Here is an 18,792-nt window from a genome sequence, read left to right as displayed (position 1 = left end):
TGTATAGTATTGTATAGTAAGTACTGTTCCATGTATAGTATTGTATAATAAGTACTGGTCCATGTATAGTATTGTATAATAAGTACTAGTCCATGTATAGTATTGTATAGTGTGTGCTGGTCCATGTATAGTATTGTATAGTAAGTACTGGTCCATGTATAGTATTGTATAGTATGTGCTGGTCCATGTATAGTATTGTATAGTAAGTACTGGTCCATGTATAGTATTGTATAGTGTGTGCTGGTCCATGTATAGTATTGTATAATAAGTACTGGTCCATGTATAGTATTGTATAGTGTGTGCTGGTCCATGTATAGTATTGTATAATAAGTACTGGTCCATGTATAGTATTGTATAGTGTGTGCTGGTCCATGTATAGTATTGTATAGTGTGTGCTGGTCCATGTATAGTATTGTATAGTGTGTGCTGGTCCATGTATAGTATTGTATAATAAGTACTGGTCCATGTATAGTATTGTATAGTGTGTGCTGGTCCATGTATAGTATTGTATAATAAGTACTGGTCCATGTATAGTATTGTATAGTAAGTACTGGTCCATGTATAGTGTGTACTGGTCCATGTATAGTATTGTATAATAAGTACTGGCCCATGTATAGTATTGTATAATAAGTACTGGTCCATGTATAGTATTGTATAATAAGTACTGGTCCATGTATAGTATTGTATAGTAAGTACTGGTCCATGTATAGTATTGTATAGTAAGTACTGGTCCATGTATAGTATTGTATAATAAGTACTGGCCCATGTATAGTATTGTATAGTGTGTGCTGGTCCATGTATAGTATTGTATAATAAGTACTGGTCCATGTATAGTATTGTATAGTAAGTACTGGTCCATGTATAGTATTGTATAGTAAGTACTGGCCCATGTATAATATTGTATAATAAGTACTGGCCCATGTATAGTATTGTATAATAAGTACTGGTCCATGTATAGTATTGTATAGTGTGTGCTGGTCCATGTATAGTATTGTATAATAAGTACTGGTCCATGTATAGTATTGTATAATAAGTACTGGTCCATGTATAGTATTGTATAGTAAGTACTGGTCCATGTATAGTATTGTATAGTAAGTACTGGTCCATGTATAGTATTGTATAGTAAGTACTGGCCCATGTATAATATTGTATAATAAGTACTGGCCCATGTATAGTATTGTATAATAAGTACTGGTCCATGTATAGTATTGTATAGTGTGTGCTGGTCCATGTATAGTATTGTATAATAAGTACTGGTCCATGTATAGTATTGTATAGTGTGTGCTGGTCCATGTATAGTATTGTATAATAAGTACTGGTCCATGTATAGTATTGTATAGTAAGTACTGGTCCATGTATAGTATTGTATAGTAAGTACTGGTCCATGTATATTGTGTGCTGGTCCATGTATAGTATTGTATAATAAGTACTGGTCCATGTATAGTATTGTATAGTAAGTACTGGTCCATGTATAGTATTGTATAGTAAGTACTGGTCCATGTATAGTATTGTATAGTGTGTGCTGGTCCATGTATAGTATTGTATAATAAGTACTGGTCCATGTATAGTATTGTATAGTGTGTGCTGGTCCATGTATAGTATTGTATAATAAGTACTGGTCCATGTATAGTATTGTATAGTAAATACTGGTCTATGTATAGTATTGTATAGTGTGTGCTGGTCCATGTATAGTATTGTATAGTGTGTGCTGGTCCATGTATAGTATTGTATAATAAGTACTGGTCCATGTATAGTATTGTATAGTACTTACTGGTCCATGTATAGTATTGTATAGTGTGTACTGGTCCATGTATAGTATTGTATAGTAAGTACTGGTCCATGTATAGTATTGTATAATAAGTACTGGTCCATGTATAGTATTGTATAATAAGTACTAGTCCATGTATAGTATTGTATAGTGTGTGCTGGTCCATGTATAGTATTGTATAGTAAGTACTTGTCCATGAATAGTAGTATTGTATAGTGTGTGCTGGTCCGTGTATAGTATTGTATAGTAAGTACTGGTCCATGTATAGTATTGTATAGTGTGTGCTGGTCCATGTATAGTATTGTATAATAAGTACGGGTCCATGTATAGTATTGTATAGTGTGTGCTGGTCCATGTATAGTATTGTATAATAAGTACTGGTCCATGTATAGTATTGTATAGTGTGTGCTGGTCCATGTATAGTATTGTATAGTGTGTGCTGGTCCATGTATAGTATTGTATAATAAGTACTGGTCCATGTATAGTATTGTATAGTAAGTACTGGTCCATGTATAGTATTGTATAATAAGTACTGGTCCATGTATAGTATTGTATAGTGTGTGCTGGTCCATGTATAGTATTGTATAGTAAGTACTGGTCCATGTATAGTATTGTATAATAAGTACTGGTCCATGTATAGTATTGTATACTGTGTGCTGGTCCATGTATAGTATTGTATAGTAAGTACTGGTCCATGTATAGTATTGTATAGTATGTGCTGGTCCATGTATAGTATTGTATAGTAAGTACTGGTCCATGTATAGTATTGTATAGTGTGTGCTGGTCCATGTATAGTATTGTATAATAAGTACTGGTCCATGTATAGTATTGTATAGTGTGTGCTGGTCCATGTATAGTATTGTATAATAAGTACTGGTCCATGTATAGTATTGTATAGTGTGTGCTGGTCCATGTATAGTATTGTATAGTGTGTGCTGGTCCATGTATAGTATTGTATAGTGTGTGCTGGTCCATGTATAGTATTGTATAATAAGTACTGGTCCATGTATAGTATTGTATAGTGTGTGCTGGTCCATGTATAGTATTGTATAATAAGTACTGGTCCATGTATAGTATTGTATAGTGTGTGCTGGTCCATGTATAGTATTGTATAGTGTGTGCTGGTCCATGTATAGTATTGTATAGTGTGTGCTGGTCCATGTATAGTATTGTATAATAAGTACTGGTCCATGTATAGTATTGTATAGTGTGTGCTGGTCCATGTATAGTATTGTATAATAAGTACTGGTCCATGTATAGTATTGTATAGTGTGTGCTGGTCCATGTATAGTATTGTATACTGTGTGCTGGTCCATGTATAGTATTGTATAATAAGTACTGGTCCATGTATAGTATTGTATACTGTGTGCTGGTCCATGTATAGTATTGTATAGTGTGTGCTGGTCCATGTATAGTATTGTATAATAAGTACTGGTCCATGTATAGTATTGTATAGTGTGTGCTGGTCCATGTATAGTATTGTATAGTGTGTGCTGGTCCATGTATAGTATTGTATAGTGTGTGCTGGTCCATGTATAGTATTGTATACTGTGTGCTGGTCCATGTATAGTATTGTATACTGTGTGCTGGTCCATGTATAGTATTGTATACTGTGTGCTGGTCCATGTATAGTATTGTATAGCGTGTGCTGGTCTTTTCGGCCCAAGCTCTTACCCTGATGCTGGCGCTTGCGGACCGGACGCACCGCACAGGGTCAGACAGTACCCACGTGAGGAGCAGCAGAGTGTCAGCAAACAGCAGGACACCCACCAAAGCCAGTAACGCCATGTCCTTAATAATCTGCAGGACAGAGAACACGGGAGGGTCAGTAACACCTCTCATCTCCCCCCCAAAGTAGGGGTCAGATACACCTCTAATCTCCCCCACAGGAGGGGTCAGATACACCTCTCATCTCCCCCCCAAAGGAGGGATCAGATACACCTCTCCTCTCCCCCCAAAGGAGGGGTCAGATACACCTCTCCTCTCCCCCCAAAGGAGGGGTCAGATACACCTCTACTCTCCCCCCAAAGGAGGGGTCAGATACACCTCTACTCTACCCCCAAAGGAGGGGTCAGATACACCTCTCCTCTCCCCCCAAAGGAGGGGTCAGATACACCTCTCATCTCCCCCCCAAAGGAAGGGACAGATACACCTCTAATCTCCCCCACAGGAGGGGTCAGATACACCTCTCATCTCCCCCCCCAAAGGAGGGTCAGATACACCTCTCATCTCCCCCACAGGAGGGTCAGTAACACCTCTCATCTCCCCCACAGGAGGGTCAGTAACACCTCTCATCTCCCCACAGGAGGGTCAGATACACCTCTCATCTCCCCCCACAGGAGGGTCAGTAACACCTCTCATCTCCCTACAGGAGAGTCAGATACACCTCTCATCTCCCCCCACAGGAGGGTCAGTAACACCTCTCATCTCCCTCCACAGGAGGTTCAGTAACACCTCTCATCTCCCCCACAGGAGGGTCAGTAACACCTCTCATCTCCCCCCACAGGAGGGTCAGATACACCTCTCATCTCCCCCACAGTAGGGGTCAGTAACACCTCTCATCTCCCCCACAGGAGGGTCAAATACACCTCTCATCTCCCCCACAGGAGGGTCAGATACACCTCTCATCTCCCCCACAGGAGGGTCAGATACACCTCTCATCTGCCCCACAGGAGGGAGGGAGAAGAAGAAGAACTTTATTTCATATAGCGCTTTTCTCCCAATGGGACATACAGCGCGTCACAATGACAGTATCGCACACAGTGCGCAGCACGTAGGAATGTTACAGACACAGTATAGCAAGTACTGGTCCCAATATATAGTATTGTATAGTGTGTAATGGTCTCATCTCCCCCACGGGAGGGAGGGAGGGAGGGAAGAAGAAGAAGAAGCTGCTATTGGGGATTTCCATTGATAAATCTGGTTTTTCTGTTAAGAAACTTTAGTTTAGAACCCACACTATGTGTTACATGCAATCCCCACCTCCCAAGCAGTGCAAGATATTTGCAACACTTTCCTGTTTGTGATCATGTGTTGCCAATGTTCCCAGCAGTTTGAGCTGCAAACCGTAACAATAGATAAGGTTACCTTAGTAATATAAGAATACATTGTAGCTGCTGAGTTACACCGACTGAAGGATTGATTTGAAACTGAAAGGCAGCCATTTAGTGAACCCCAGGAAGCAGGATCTTTGCTGATCGACCACAGGAGAACAAATTGATCAGCAGTTTAGGTAATTAGTTTTTAATACAGGTAATCAAAGGGTGCTTATAATCTGCTTGAATTGCCTCTTTAAACTACAGATAAATAGATTAAGCGAGCAGACGTGCAGGTGAGCACATCAAAGAGTCTTATCTTTGCCTGCATATTTTCATCGCTAGTCATTAGCCGTTCCATTACACGGCATGTACAGCCAAGCCTGGCTTAACTGAAGCACAGGACGGATCAGCGAACAGTCAGAGGTAACGTAACTTACAGGGTGTACATAGTGTTCAGGGGAAGTTACATGTCTTCTACTTCAGGGGTGCTGAACTCCAGTCCTCAAGATCCCCCCCAACAGGTCAGGTTTTCAGGATATCCCTGCTTCAGCACAGGTTGCTCAATCAGTCCCTGTTTCAGCACAAGTGGCCCGATCAGTCCCTGCTTCAGCACAGGTGGCTTAATCAGATGCTTAGTCTTCGAGCTGGGATATCCTGACCTGTTGGTGGGTTTTGAGGACTCGAGCTGAGCCCCCCTGGTGAGAATGTATGTTTACCCCCTTCTGTTTCCAGCTCGCTAGTCTGACCGGAGCCTCAACGTGCCCCCTTCATGTAACTTTCTTATTAGGTAAGCCCCCTTCCTGGCCTTACCTGCCACACCCAGGCCAAACTAATTCTTTCACGTGTCCCCTCCTTTGCTCTCAGGGCGCACACACAACTATTCATTTACTGCAGGGGTCTCAAACTCAGTCCTCAAGGGCCACTAACAAGCCAGCGCTTATGGATATCCCTGCTTCAGCACAGCTGGCTCAATCAGTGGCTCAGTCGAAGACTGAGCCACTGATTGAGCCAGCTGTGCTGAAGCTGCTACTGATTGAGCCACCTGTGCTGAAGCTGCTACGGATTGAGCCACCTGTGCTGAAGCTGGGACTGATTGAGCCACCTGTGCTGAAGCAGGGATATCCATAAAAAATGGACGGTTGCTGGCCCTTGAGGACTGAGTTTGAGACCCCTGATTTATTGGAAAAGCAAACGGAAACGCTACCAGCGCACACCCTTTAACCCGTCTTAACGCTCCATGTCTTCTTCATTTAATGCTACGTGGAGGCCCATGTCTGCTAAGTGATTGAACCCCGCAGCGTGGCTATGAACGCACGGTAAACTTCCTCCTAATTTGGGGGGGGGCCGTCGCCAGCGTTGGTGAGATACTGCTTCATTTCTAAGGGGCAGACTGGCTGCCAGACCCCCCGCGCGGGATAGAAGGGACGGAGTATTACTCACCACTCGTTTGTCCGGGACCCGGTGTGTGAACACCCGGTGCAGTCTCCAGCTTTTCCCCAGCAGGGGCCCGAAGACCAGGGTGACCCCGACGTAAAGGAGGCTGACCCGTACCTGGGGCACACACACCAAAGAACGGGTAACAGGTAAAGAAGGAGCAGGCTGCACCACATGCTGCACCATCCCAACCCTACTAGAAGATGACAAGTTCCGTCACGTACCATCCAGGGGCCACGTGCTCTGTGTCCCACCCGCCACTCCCTGGAGATGTTTTAGAACGTGGATGGGTTAGTAGGGAAGATATGGCATTGGGGCTGTGCAGGAGTTGGGTTACCCTCAGGTGAAGCCTCTCTGAGAGGCGAAAAGGGTTCATGCATATCTGGTGAGGTCACCACTGACCTGGATGATGGTTTCCATGGAGACGGCGTGCTCTTGGACCGCAAAGAGGAACGCGCTGGTGTAATTCAGAGCGCTGCCCAGCAGGATGACCAGGTTCAGATTGGGACTGGACATCTTCACTATCCTGATACACACATACACATACACTATTACACAGGGAGATGCCACAATACACAGGGAGATGCCACATTACACAGGGAGATGCCACAATACACAGGGAGTTGCCACATTACACAGGGAGATACCACATTACACAGGGAGATACCACATTACACAGGGAGATACCACATTACACAGGGAGATACCACATTACACATGGGGATGCCACATTACACAGGGAGATACCACATTACACAGGGAGATACCACATTACCCAGGGAGATACCACATTACCCAGGGGGGTGCCATATTACACAGGGAGATACCACATTACACATTTTTCCCCGCATCCCCTTGAACTCTAGCCACGTCAGCTGCTTGGGGCCTTCTCCTTGAGACTGTCCTCCCAAAGTCAAACAAGTCCTGTTACTCCTCCCAAAGATCTTCAGCCCGATGGCTAGGAATCTCCTGGGGCTCTGTGACGCCGTCCTCGGTCAGGATTCAGAACGTCCATCTCTTCCTCCCTTCAGCCAAAAGGCCAGCAAGAAAGTCCGATCTTTGTCGTTTCCCCTCCGTCCCTCCCTCCGGTGACAAGGCGGAGTGCGTCGGTCGTGCCGGAGCAGCCCAGCCCGGATGGGCCAGGCGGGTTAAAAAACAGTTACGTGGAAACCATCAATCATATGATATGTACTGAGATGGTGGTTTATCAGAAAATAATTGGTTAATTTATTCATATGTTCATAACCTATATGTGAATTATCTGTTGGTCCTATATCTATGTGTATATATACCTCTTGCTGTGGCTAAGAGAAGCTGATGACAGTTCTAGAATAATGTCTAATGTTCGTCTATGTTTCATGTGTTCGTTGGGGTAATGCTTCATTTCTTAGTCTAGACAGAGTGCTACATGTACTGCCCACACAACACCACACAAGACACAGTGCACTACCCAGGAACACACAACCCCCAGCTCTCTCAGAGACACACACAATGATGACAGGAGCGGAAAAACACACCAACCTGTTCTTCCTGAAGCGCAGAGTGAAGATGAAGAAGAAGAGAGAGAGGAGGAGTCCGCAGGCAAGGAGTGACCCCGAAACTCCGAGGACCGCAGCGGTTATCTGTATCCTGTCTGATGGCTGGAGGGGAGACAGCAAGAGTCACTGGGACCCCAACACCCCGCCATTATCTAGTCACTATTTTATCATTGGTTATTTAATAAAGGACAGTCTCGGGGAGCATTGCAAACATTCATTTCAAGGTGCTTTATACATGTCACATTTAAATCAGCTGCTTTATGCTCTCTACAGTGATTAATGCCTTTCTATGCAGTGACAGAGAGGTATTTGCTTTTGCTTTTTGGGGTGAAAAAAAGATGGCGGCCATTTCCGCCAAATAAGAGGTCACGCTCTGAAGCCAGAGGGCGGCAGCCAAGTGGAAATGTGAGGAAGTGTTTCTTCACCGAAAGGGTGGTGGATTCATGGAGAAGCGTCCCGGCAGAGGTGGTAGGGGCAATACAGTAAGGTAATTCAAACATGCTTGGGGCAACCACAGGCCTGTCCCTGGGGTATTTCCCCAAAAGATCCAGGGAGGAAGCATGTTCTCTCTACTGGCAGAGATGCCCACCGCGGGCTTCAGTGTACCAGCTGCTTCTGCTACTGTGCCACGTTATAAGGTGGAAGTAAGGGCAGCGCCCCAGTTCCAACTTAGCAACATAGTAACACAGTAACATAGTAACACATCAACACAGTAACACAGCAACATAGTAACACCGCAACATAGTAACACCGCAACATAGTAACACAGTAACATAGTAACACAGTAACATAGTAACAGAGCATTTGGCTGAAAAAAAGACATATGTTCAATTGTTTCCTGACTGGGTGGCATATTTCTAAAGTATTTATTTTGATCCCGAGTACTACAAACAAAATACCCACGTGTTACATGTGGCAATTATGTGTCACAAGTAACTTCTTTTCTTTCCTGATACAGCCTGATGACTTGTTGGAAGAATGCTCTGAGTATGATTGAACCTAATCAATCAGATGTGTCTGTGGGACAATACTATGCCTGTGTTTAACTTGCACGGCGTTTCCCTGCATACCTTTCCCTTCCTAAAAAGACACGGTGTTTCCTTCCACATATCTGCTGTATCTGCCCTTGCCTTGCAAATAATGTATTTGTGAGCGCTATGAAGAAAGCAGAGCGCAGAGAGGACAACCCCTGACTCAGCCAGACCAGTGGCCGGCAGGGGGCACGCTAGAGGCTCCCAATTAGAAGCCACGTGAGGACAGAGCTGTGGCCGGGGCCTGAGGTGAGGCTCACTGAGTAACGTGCCACGGTACTTCTGATATATGCCACTAATGCTCGCAGTGCTCTCTGAGTCCCAGAGGGCTGCTTCTCACTGCCTCGGTGCTAATGGCTGTATCTGCTGTATATTATTATATAAGTGCTGTTTTGTTTGGGTTTTATTTGAATACATTCTGTTATTTTGAGCTATAGGGGCCGTTTCCTGTGATGTTACTGCACAGCTGGGGAGAGACGTGGTATTATTTCCGCGGACACGTTTTGTGCACATTTCTGCCCCACTTTGATAAATAAACCTCTGGCTCAGGGTGTGTGGCGGAGAGATGGTTGAGGGAAGGGGTGGGAGGGGGTTCATTTGCTTGTGTATAGCTTATTTGTGGGGTGTGTATAGTTTGGGGGGTGCGGTTCTCCTTGCTCTTACTCTGGACACCCTGCACAGCTCCTGCAGAACCCGCAGAACCTCCTGCCTGTCCGAGCCGGGATCCACGTGACTCTGTGACAGCTCCGTACAGTTCAACGCCGGCTCCATATATCCTGTGCCCCTGCCAGGGGGTCATCAGCAGGCATCCGTGATCCCGGAGACCCCCGGAGTCCCAACGGCAGAAGTCTCGGATCTCAGATCAGGAGGAACTGGTGGAAGGAACGAGGGCGGGAACGATGGCCGGTCACAATGCGCCGGGTCCCTGGAGAGGAGAAGTCCCATTATTCCTGGACATTCCCACTACATGAAGGGGTTTATTTATACCCTGTGTTACCAGGCAGTAATACAGTGAGCGTTACCTCTCGGTTTCAAGTATGTCCTGGGCACAGAGTTAAGATGACAAATAATAGATGTTAAAGGCTTATAGCTGAACGGGGGTGTCCTCCATGGGGAAGGGGGTCGCCCCCTTATTCCTAGGAACTATTTGCAGCCCCCTGGGAGAGGAACCGTTGCATTACAAGCTATTTGCAGCGCAGTGGGATATTAATCCTGATTAGAAGGCGACTTCTTTCCTGGGAAGGGTTATTTTCTATCAACGCGTGTGCGGTCCGTCCTCACTGTGCCTGCGTCCCGGTGCAGTACCTCTGATCCATCACAAGGTGGCAGGCGTTGTCATTCAGAAACCAGACACTTGCCGTGGTAATACTGCCTGGGAGTCATAGGCAAGAATGCTTATCCCATTACCACACACACAAGATGCTGCTGCTGCTGCTGCTGCTGATGCTGCTGCTGCTGATGCTGCTGATGCTGCTGCTGATGCTGCGGCTGATGCTGCTGCTGATGCTGCTGATGTTGCTGCTGGTTTATAAAGGGCTGGCTGCAGGGATGTTATTCTGCAAAACACAAAGAAGCAGGCAATGAAATCACAGATTACCAGAGACAGGCTGAGCCAGCCCTGGTTTTACAGCTCACACCTGGGCAGGTAACGATCCTGGTATGGTTTAGCTGCTGTGATAGAGCACAGTGATGCCTGACAGGACCACACACCCACACTCATGTGAACGGGAGAACAGGCAGGCTCAAGTTCAGCACCCGTTTGTGTACCGGGCCCAAAGGGCGGTTCCGTTATCCCGCTGCCGCCCTGCAGTTAGCTGGCGCTTCTGCACATCCCTATAAATGCCACCTCTGCGGAAAATGGCCCGGAGCTCCGTGTTTAACCCTTTCTGTGCCCGAGGCGACAGAAACACAGGGCGCAGCAGTGCGCTGTTTCCCCTCTGACACTGAAATGGTTATTAATGGTGCACTTCCACGTAGGTGCTACCACCCGAGCCGCCCCAAAGGCGGCAGCCAAAGGGGTGTCAGCAGTTTGCTGATGTTACAATCTGACACACACCAACCTTCTCACCCCCCTGTGCCCTGTGTTTCCACTTACCCTTCCCTATAGAGTGTAAGCTCATTGGGGCAGGACTCTCCTTACTGTTACAATGTATGTTTATTATTGTATTGGTACTGCGCTACGGAGTATGTTGACACATTATAAATAAATGATAATAATAGTAATAATTAACCTGTAGTTTAGAGTGAGTTTGATACTACCTCCCTCTGTCCCCTATCATTTTCCATTACTCATTGTGGGTCAGACACGGAGGAGACCGCTGTGCACACAACTCATTTATTATTAATACGCAGCAAATAAGTCTGCCCCTTCCCCTTCTCCCCTCCCCCTCCCCCCAATCACCATCACGGGAACATTAGCAGACTTTCACAAAGGATTTAAACAAACTTATTGTTTTAAAGGAGCACACTATACAATTACCCCGGCTGCAGCCAGACGTAGGTAGGTGATGGTGCTTAGAGGGGCTAAATTGATATAAGACCAGAGATAAAAAGAACCCCTATATAGCACTCTGTCACTATGTGAGATGATGACAACATTTAAAACACGATTTTATTGATAACTTATTAAAACAATGGGGTTTAAAACAAGAATGAAATAAATTGCAAGCGCTTATATAACCCTAAGGGTATACTGAGCCCTAAAGGGAATGGTATGTAGTCAGTGTTAATGTCCAGTATTACTGTATGTAGATTCAATAATGCCCTGGCTGGGTTACCTCGGCTTGGCCTCGGGCCTTCACCACTTCCAGCCAGGGCATTATTGGCCAGTAATGCCCTGTTCTTCGGGGAATATTACTTAAATAATGCAGGCAGGATAAGTGCATCAAGACATTGTCCCTCTCCCCATGAGCTTGCAATCTATTCAGCATGTAGGGAGACTAACAGGGACCGTGGGAGTAACGTGGTTATAGAAACGTGTGCGAGCCTCCGGTTACAGGTAGAGAGACGAGTTCAGACCCTGTTGTAGCGCCGCCCTTCCAGGAGGTGACCGTGGCTGCGTGTTACAGAGATGCTGTGAGGCCCTGAGCCGGCGGCTGCTGCTGCCTTATACGTGTCTCCCAACAGAGTACACACAATACCTCTCATACAGGGATCACTGCATTAAACATGGGAGTAAGCATTACTGAAGGGGACCGAGCAGCCCAATAATGTGATCCGAGACATTAAGATGAAAGGAGATTTCCGGTGTCTGCCGCCTGCTCCTATTGGTCGAATCTCAGAACTTTCAGCTGATTTATAAGATCTGGGTTTTGTGACATACTTACCTTCGCATACTGTATATAACACGCTCACTGTATGTAGGCATTACATGTGGGCGATTGGGATGGCACGTGGGAGTATCGCTACTTTTTATTATTACACTTACATTTAAAAGGTTCTTCCTAGAGAAAAGGGGATTTATTTTATTCCCTGTTTGTATTGTTACAGAATAAATATTGCTTATATCTTTATAAAACCGCTCGCCGCTTTCTCCCCAGTAATACGCACCTCTCTTTGGGTAAATATCTGTATGCTTTTAAAGCCACTGAAATCATCTGATAATTGTTCTAATCCTGGGGTCACCAACTCCAGTCCTCAAGAGCCACCAACAGGCCAGGTTATCCCTGCTTCAGCACAGGTGGCTCAGTCCAAGACTGAGCCACTGATTGAGCCACCTGTGCTGAAGCAGTCAAAGACCGAGCCACTGATTGAGCCATTTGTGCTGAAGCAGGGATATCCTGAAAACCTGACCGTTTGGTGGCGAGTTGGCCGCCTCTCTTTATTCAGAGGGGATTTCCCCAACCCCCACACATCTCACAAACAGAGGAGAACAACACTATATTAGAAAGCAGTATAGGGAGGGAGCAGTAAATAAAGCAGTATAGAGAGGGAGTATATATTACTTTATATGTGCAGTCATATTAAACGTTACAGAGGGCCAGGTGTGTACAGTTTATTGCATGAATTCTCATTTAAAGGGGCCCCCTTATGCATTACCCATGGAGACTGTGATGGCAGATACAATAGATGTGTTCAAATAAAGGTTGTACATCTTTTTTAGAAAGGAAAGGTATACAGGGATATACCAAATAAGTATACATGGGAAGGATGTTGATGAATGATTCTTGGAGTTAGGAAGGAATTTATTTTCCCCTTATGAGATATCATTGGATGATGTGACTCTGGGGTTTTTGTTTACCTTCCTCTGGATCAATAAGTAAGTATAGATATCGGATAAAGTATCTGTTATCTAAATTTAGCATAGGTTGAACTTGATTCACATATGTCTTTTTTCAACCTCATCCACTATGTAACTATGTAACTATGTAACTATGTAACTAAGTTTCTTTTTTATTTGTTAAAGATGTTTTTACCCTGGTGTACAGTAAGAAGTCTGCTTTCACCTCTCTAGTTTTTTTCCCCCTGGTCACTGATTTTTGGAATTGTGTATTTTATTCTTTAAAAAAAATAAACTAAAACCGAAATGACTCCGGCTGCTAATCCGTCCTCACCTAGTGACATTAGTAGATCACAAATAACCTTATCTGAGGAAGATGAAGAAAAAATGTCCCCCCTGATATGAAGCTTTGTAGTCTGCATGCAAATCAGCACTGTGCTGCCTGCTGCAGAAAGTGAGAATGACCAGCAGGGGTCGCCATGTAAACACTCAGCTTCAGGGTCTGGGCCTTTAAATATAATATAAAAACCAACAAAATAGAAATAAAGTTGATCGTCTGCTTTAAAAGGCTTCACACGGAGGTCACTTTCAAAACATGGTCACATTGGGGACACTGATCCTTTAATAATGTCACTGCTTAAACCTGCAGAAATACCCTACATGTGTGATTTTTTTTAAATAAATCAGTTCTGACTATGAGAAAATACTTGTAGCATTTTTTTAAACAACTCTGAATGACATTTTTAATGTATTATAATGTAACAAGCATTTTTGTTTCTATAGCAACCATTTACAAAGTCACACCCCCTTCCTCTTCTGAAACAGGCTCTGGCACGCCCCTTTTTGAGCCCTGCCCTCTCTCTAGCAGTGCACCAATTGTATCTAGTGACTGCCTGGTCACATGACCTCCCCCACGGAACTTTGCATCTTTGGTCCTCTTCTGCTGCAATGACAGCCATTTAGTGATCCCCCGAGCCGAATCTTCACCGATCGATCGGCAACTTAGCTAATTACTTCTTGTGTGGATTGTATTGATGCACATATTAAAGGGTAAAAAGGGTAATTAAAATTATTTAATTACATGCGCAAACCTTTCACACGCGCCGGTGAATTTGGCGAATTTCCCCCCTTTTTTGTTTGGCGAAAAAGTTCTCCACATATTCGTGTAACGGTAAAAAGTCAGCGGGAATTGTGTGTTTGATTCATTTTTACTACTTTTTTCCATTGAGCTTCGATTCAGCTTTAAAAAAAACAAGGAAAAAAGCCGCTTCGCCGGTATCCGTCGCTGGTATCCGTCGCTGGTATCCGTCGCTGGTATCCGTCGCTGGTATCCGTCGCTGGTCTCCGTCGCTGGTATCCGTCGCGGTATCCGTCGCCGGTATCCGTCGCCGGTATCCGTCACCGGTATCCGTCGCCGGTATCCGTCGCTGGTCTCCGTCGCCGGTATCCGTCGCCGGTATCCGTCGCCGGTATCCGTCGCGGTATCCGTCGCCGGTATCCGTCGCCGGTATCCGTCGCTGGTCTCCGTCGCTGGTCTCCGTCGCTGGTATCCGTCGCCGGTATCCGTCGCCGGTATCCGTCGCTGGTATCCGTCAACAAAACTTCGATCAAAATTTTCACAGGTTTTTCTAACGTCTTGCGGAAAACGGTTGAAACAATTGGCTGAGCGAAATTCCCCCGCGTGCAAATCTCTTCCTAGGAAGCTCAAGGCACGCAGATATCCGGCACAACGCCAACCTGGATCCGGCACATCGCCAACCGAGACCCGGCACATCGCCAACCGAGATCCGGCACATCGCCAACCGAGATCCGGCACACCGCCAACCGAGATCCGGCACACCGCCAACCGAGATCCGGCACATCGCCAACCGAGATCCGGCACATCGCCAACCGAGATCCGGCACATCGCTAAACCGAGATCTGGCACACCGCCAACCGAGATCCGGCACAACGCCAACCGAGAGCCGGCACAACGCCAACCGAGATCCGGCACACCGCCAACCGAGATCCGGCACATCGCCAAACCGAGATCTGGCACAACGCCTACCGAGATCCGGCACATCGCCAACCGAGATCCGGCACACCGCCAACCGAGATCCGGCACATCGCCAACCGAGATCTGGCACACCGCCAACCGAGATCCGGCACATCGCCAACCGATATCTGGCACACCGCCAAGCGAGATCCGGCACAACGCCAACCCAGATCCGGCACAACGCCAACCGAGATCCGGCACAACACCAACCGAGATCCGGCACAACGCCAACCGAGATCCGGCACATCGCCAACCGAGATCCGGCACATCGCCAACCGAGATCCGGCACACCGCCAACCGAGATCCGGCACATCGCCAACCGAGATCCGGCACAACGCCAACCAAGATCCGGCACAACGCCAACCCAGATCCGGCACACCGCCAACCGAGATCCGGCACATCGCCAAACCGAGATCTGGCACAACGCCAACCGAGATCCGGTACAACGCCAACCAAGATCCGGCACAACGCCAACCCAGATCCGGCACAACGCCAACCGAGATCCGGCACAACGCCAACCGAGATCCGGCACACCGCCAACCGAGATCCGGCACACCGCCAACCGAGATCCGGCACACCGCCAACCGAGATCCGGCACATCGCCAAACCGAGATCTGGCACAACGCCAAACGAGATCCGGCACAACGCCAACCAAGATCCAGTACAACGCCAACCGAGATCCGGCACAACGCCAACCGAGATCCGGCACACCGCCAACCGAGATCCGGCACACCGCCAACCGAGATCCGGCACATCGCCAACCGAGATCCGGCACATCGCCAAACCGAGATCTGGCACAACGCCAACCGAGATCCGGCAAAACGCCAACCAAGATCCGGCACAACGCCAACCCAGATCCGGCACAACGCCAACCGAGATCCAGGACAACGCCAACCGAGATCCGGCACATCGCCAACCGAGATCCGGCACAACGCCAACCGAGATCCGGCACAACGCCAACCGAGATCCGGCACACCGCCAACCGAGATCCGGCACACCGCCAACCGAGATCCGGCACATCGCCAACCGAGATCCGGCACATCGCCAAACCGAGATCTGGCACAACGCCAACCGAGATCCGGCACAACGCCAACCGAGATCCGGCACAACTCCAACCCAGATCCGGCACAACGCCAACCGAGATCCAGGACAACGCCAACCGAGATCCGGCACATCGCCAACCGAGATCCGGCACATCGCCAACCGAGATCCGGCACACCGCCAACCAAGGTCCGGCACAACGCCAACCCAGATCCGGCACAACGCCAACCCAGATCCGGCACAACGCCAACCGAGATCCGGCACACCGCCAACTGAGATCCGGCACAACGCCAACCGAGATCTGGCACACCGCCAACCGAGATCCGGCACATCGCCAACCGAGATCCGGCACATCGCCAAACCGAGATCTGGCACAACGCCAACCAAGATCCAGTACAACGCCAACCGAGATCCGGCACAACGCCAACCGAGATCCGGCACACCGCCAACCGAGATCCGGCACACCGCCAACCGAGATCCGGCACATCGCCAACCGAGATCCGGCACATCGCCAAACCGAGATCCGGCACAACGCCAACCGAGATCCGGCAAAACGCCAACCAAGATCCGGCACAACGCCAACCCAGATCCGGCACAACGCCAACCGAGATCCGGCACACCGCCAACCGAGATCCGGCACATCGCCAACCGAGATCCGGCACAACGCCAACCGAGATCCGGCACAACGCCAACCGAGATCCGGCACACCGCCAACCGAGATCCGGCACACCGCCAACTGAGATCCGGCACATCGCCAACCGAGATCCGGCACATCGCCAAACCGAGATCCGGCACAACGCCAACCGAGATCCGGCACAACGCCAACCGAGATCCGGCACAACGCCAACCCAGATCCGGCACAATGCCAACCGAGATCCAGGACAACGACAACCGAGATCCGGCACATCGCCAACCGAGATCCGGCACATCGCCAACCGAGATCCGGCACACCGCCAACCAAGGTCCGGCACAACGCCAACCCAGATCCGGCACAACGCCAACCCAGATCCGGCACAACGCCAACCGAGATCCGGCACACCGCCAACCGAGATCCGGCACACCGCCAACTGAGATCCGGCACAACGCCGAGATCCGGCACAACGCCAACCAAGATCCGGCACAACGCCAACCCAGATCCGGCACAACGCCAACCGAGATCCAGGACAACGCCAACCGAGATCCGGCACATCGCCAACCGAGATCCGGCACATCGCCAACCGAGATCCGGCACAACGCTAAAAATCAAAACCGAAATCAGAACACCAGTGAAAGTGCCGACCCTTAAAGGAAACAGGGGGCTTTGCAGGGGTGGGAATTCTGCCCCCTGAAAGATCAGCAACTCGGCTCAACTTTGACTGAGCCTCTGATTGAGCCACCTGTGCTGAAGCAGGGACTGCTGAGCTACCTGTGCTGAAGCAGGGATATCCTGAAAACCTGCCCTGATGGTGGTCCTTGAGTACTAGAGTTGCTCACCCCTGCACTGAACAGTGTAAAATAAAACCAATGGCAGCAGAACATTGCTACGTCCCATTATAATACAATATACAACGCCTCTCACTGACTCCTCCATCTGCCCCGTGCAACCACTATCAGAACCCCACTGAACTGGCTTATTACCCCCAAGAGAGGCGTGAGAAACCCTTGAAGCAACGAGCTGCATGTGTCCATCTCCAACGTGGCACACGTGCAGAATATAGGTTCCACGTGCTGGTCTGGATAACTGTTCCTGGTACAAGTGCACTGACATTCATTGCTAGGTGCTATTACAGTGCAGGTCCCTATGGCAGCAAAGGGGTTAAAAATCTCAATTCCTTTAACTGATAAGCAGCCCAGTTACAGGATACATTCCCCTTCTTACCTTCAGCAGCTGTTCCAGGGAGCACAGAATGGGTGTTATAGGCCCTGTTATGTGCTTCTCCTCTCCCAGGCGTTGGGTGATAATCGAATGGTCTCATGAGCAGGGGCTGTGGCAGGGGGCTGTGTGACTGGCATGTTACACTGAGCTCATATAACTCTCAGCATGACATGTCAGGCACTGCTCTGTATGTACTGTAGTGTAACACACAGCACATGTCAGGGCACTGATGTGACAGTCCCTCCTATAACCCCTGCTGCTGAATACCTTTCTTCATTACCAATTTAATGAGGATTAGTTTAGGCAATCCCCTGCACTGTAACTAAGGGCGTTATTCTAATACACAGAAGCGAACATTTGGGACTTTTTGGTTGACAATTCCCAATACTTCAATAGGAATTTTTGGCTGAAAAAGTTCCAAATGGCCACTTAGGGGGTAATTAAACATATATACACATATATACCCCAAAGTGATATACAGTGTATTCCAGGAATATATAATGTAACTCAGTGAGACAGTGTAACACAGAAAAATATAATGTAACTCAGTGAGATACATTGTAACACAGAAAAATATAATGTAACTCGGTGAGACACAGTGTAACACAGAAATATATAATGTAACTCAGTGAGATACAGTGTAACACAGAAATATATAATGTAACTCGGTGAGACACAGTGTAACACAGAAATATATAATGTAACTCAGTGAGACAGTGTAACAGAAATATATAATGTAACTCAGTGAGACACAGTGTAACACAGAAATATATAATGTAACTCAGTGAGATACAGTGTAACACAGAAATATATAGTGTAACTGAGTGAGATAC

The 18,792-nt window shown here is 47.5% G+C and overlaps 1 protein-coding gene across 1 annotated transcript in view; it reads right to left on the bottom strand.

Moving 5' to 3' along the window:
• GPR156 (G protein-coupled receptor 156) overlaps positions 1-10,306 on the bottom strand; it is a 32,842-nt gene extending 22,536 nt beyond the window's left edge. The window contains exons 1-5 of the mRNA XM_075593481.1: positions 9,473-10,306; positions 7,762-7,880; positions 6,643-6,766; positions 6,247-6,357; positions 3,443-3,568 (exon numbers count right to left, since the gene is read on the bottom strand). Coding sequence (XP_075449596.1) covers positions 3,443-3,568; positions 6,247-6,357; positions 6,643-6,766; positions 7,762-7,880; positions 9,473-9,580 — 588 coding nt within the window. The 5' untranslated portion in view covers positions 9,581-10,306. The remainder of the gene's footprint in view (positions 1-3,442; positions 3,569-6,246; positions 6,358-6,642; positions 6,767-7,761; positions 7,881-9,472) is intronic.
• Positions 10,307-18,792: the final 8,486 nt, after the last annotated feature.

Source organism: Ascaphus truei, chromosome 3, assembly GCF_040206685.1.
Source record: "Ascaphus truei isolate aAscTru1 chromosome 3, aAscTru1.hap1, whole genome shotgun sequence".
NCBI classification, from domain to species: Eukaryota; Metazoa; Chordata; class Amphibia; order Anura; family Ascaphidae; genus Ascaphus; species Ascaphus truei.
Note: the sequence above shows the minus strand (reverse complement) of the source record. Positions and strands in the feature narration are given on the sequence as shown.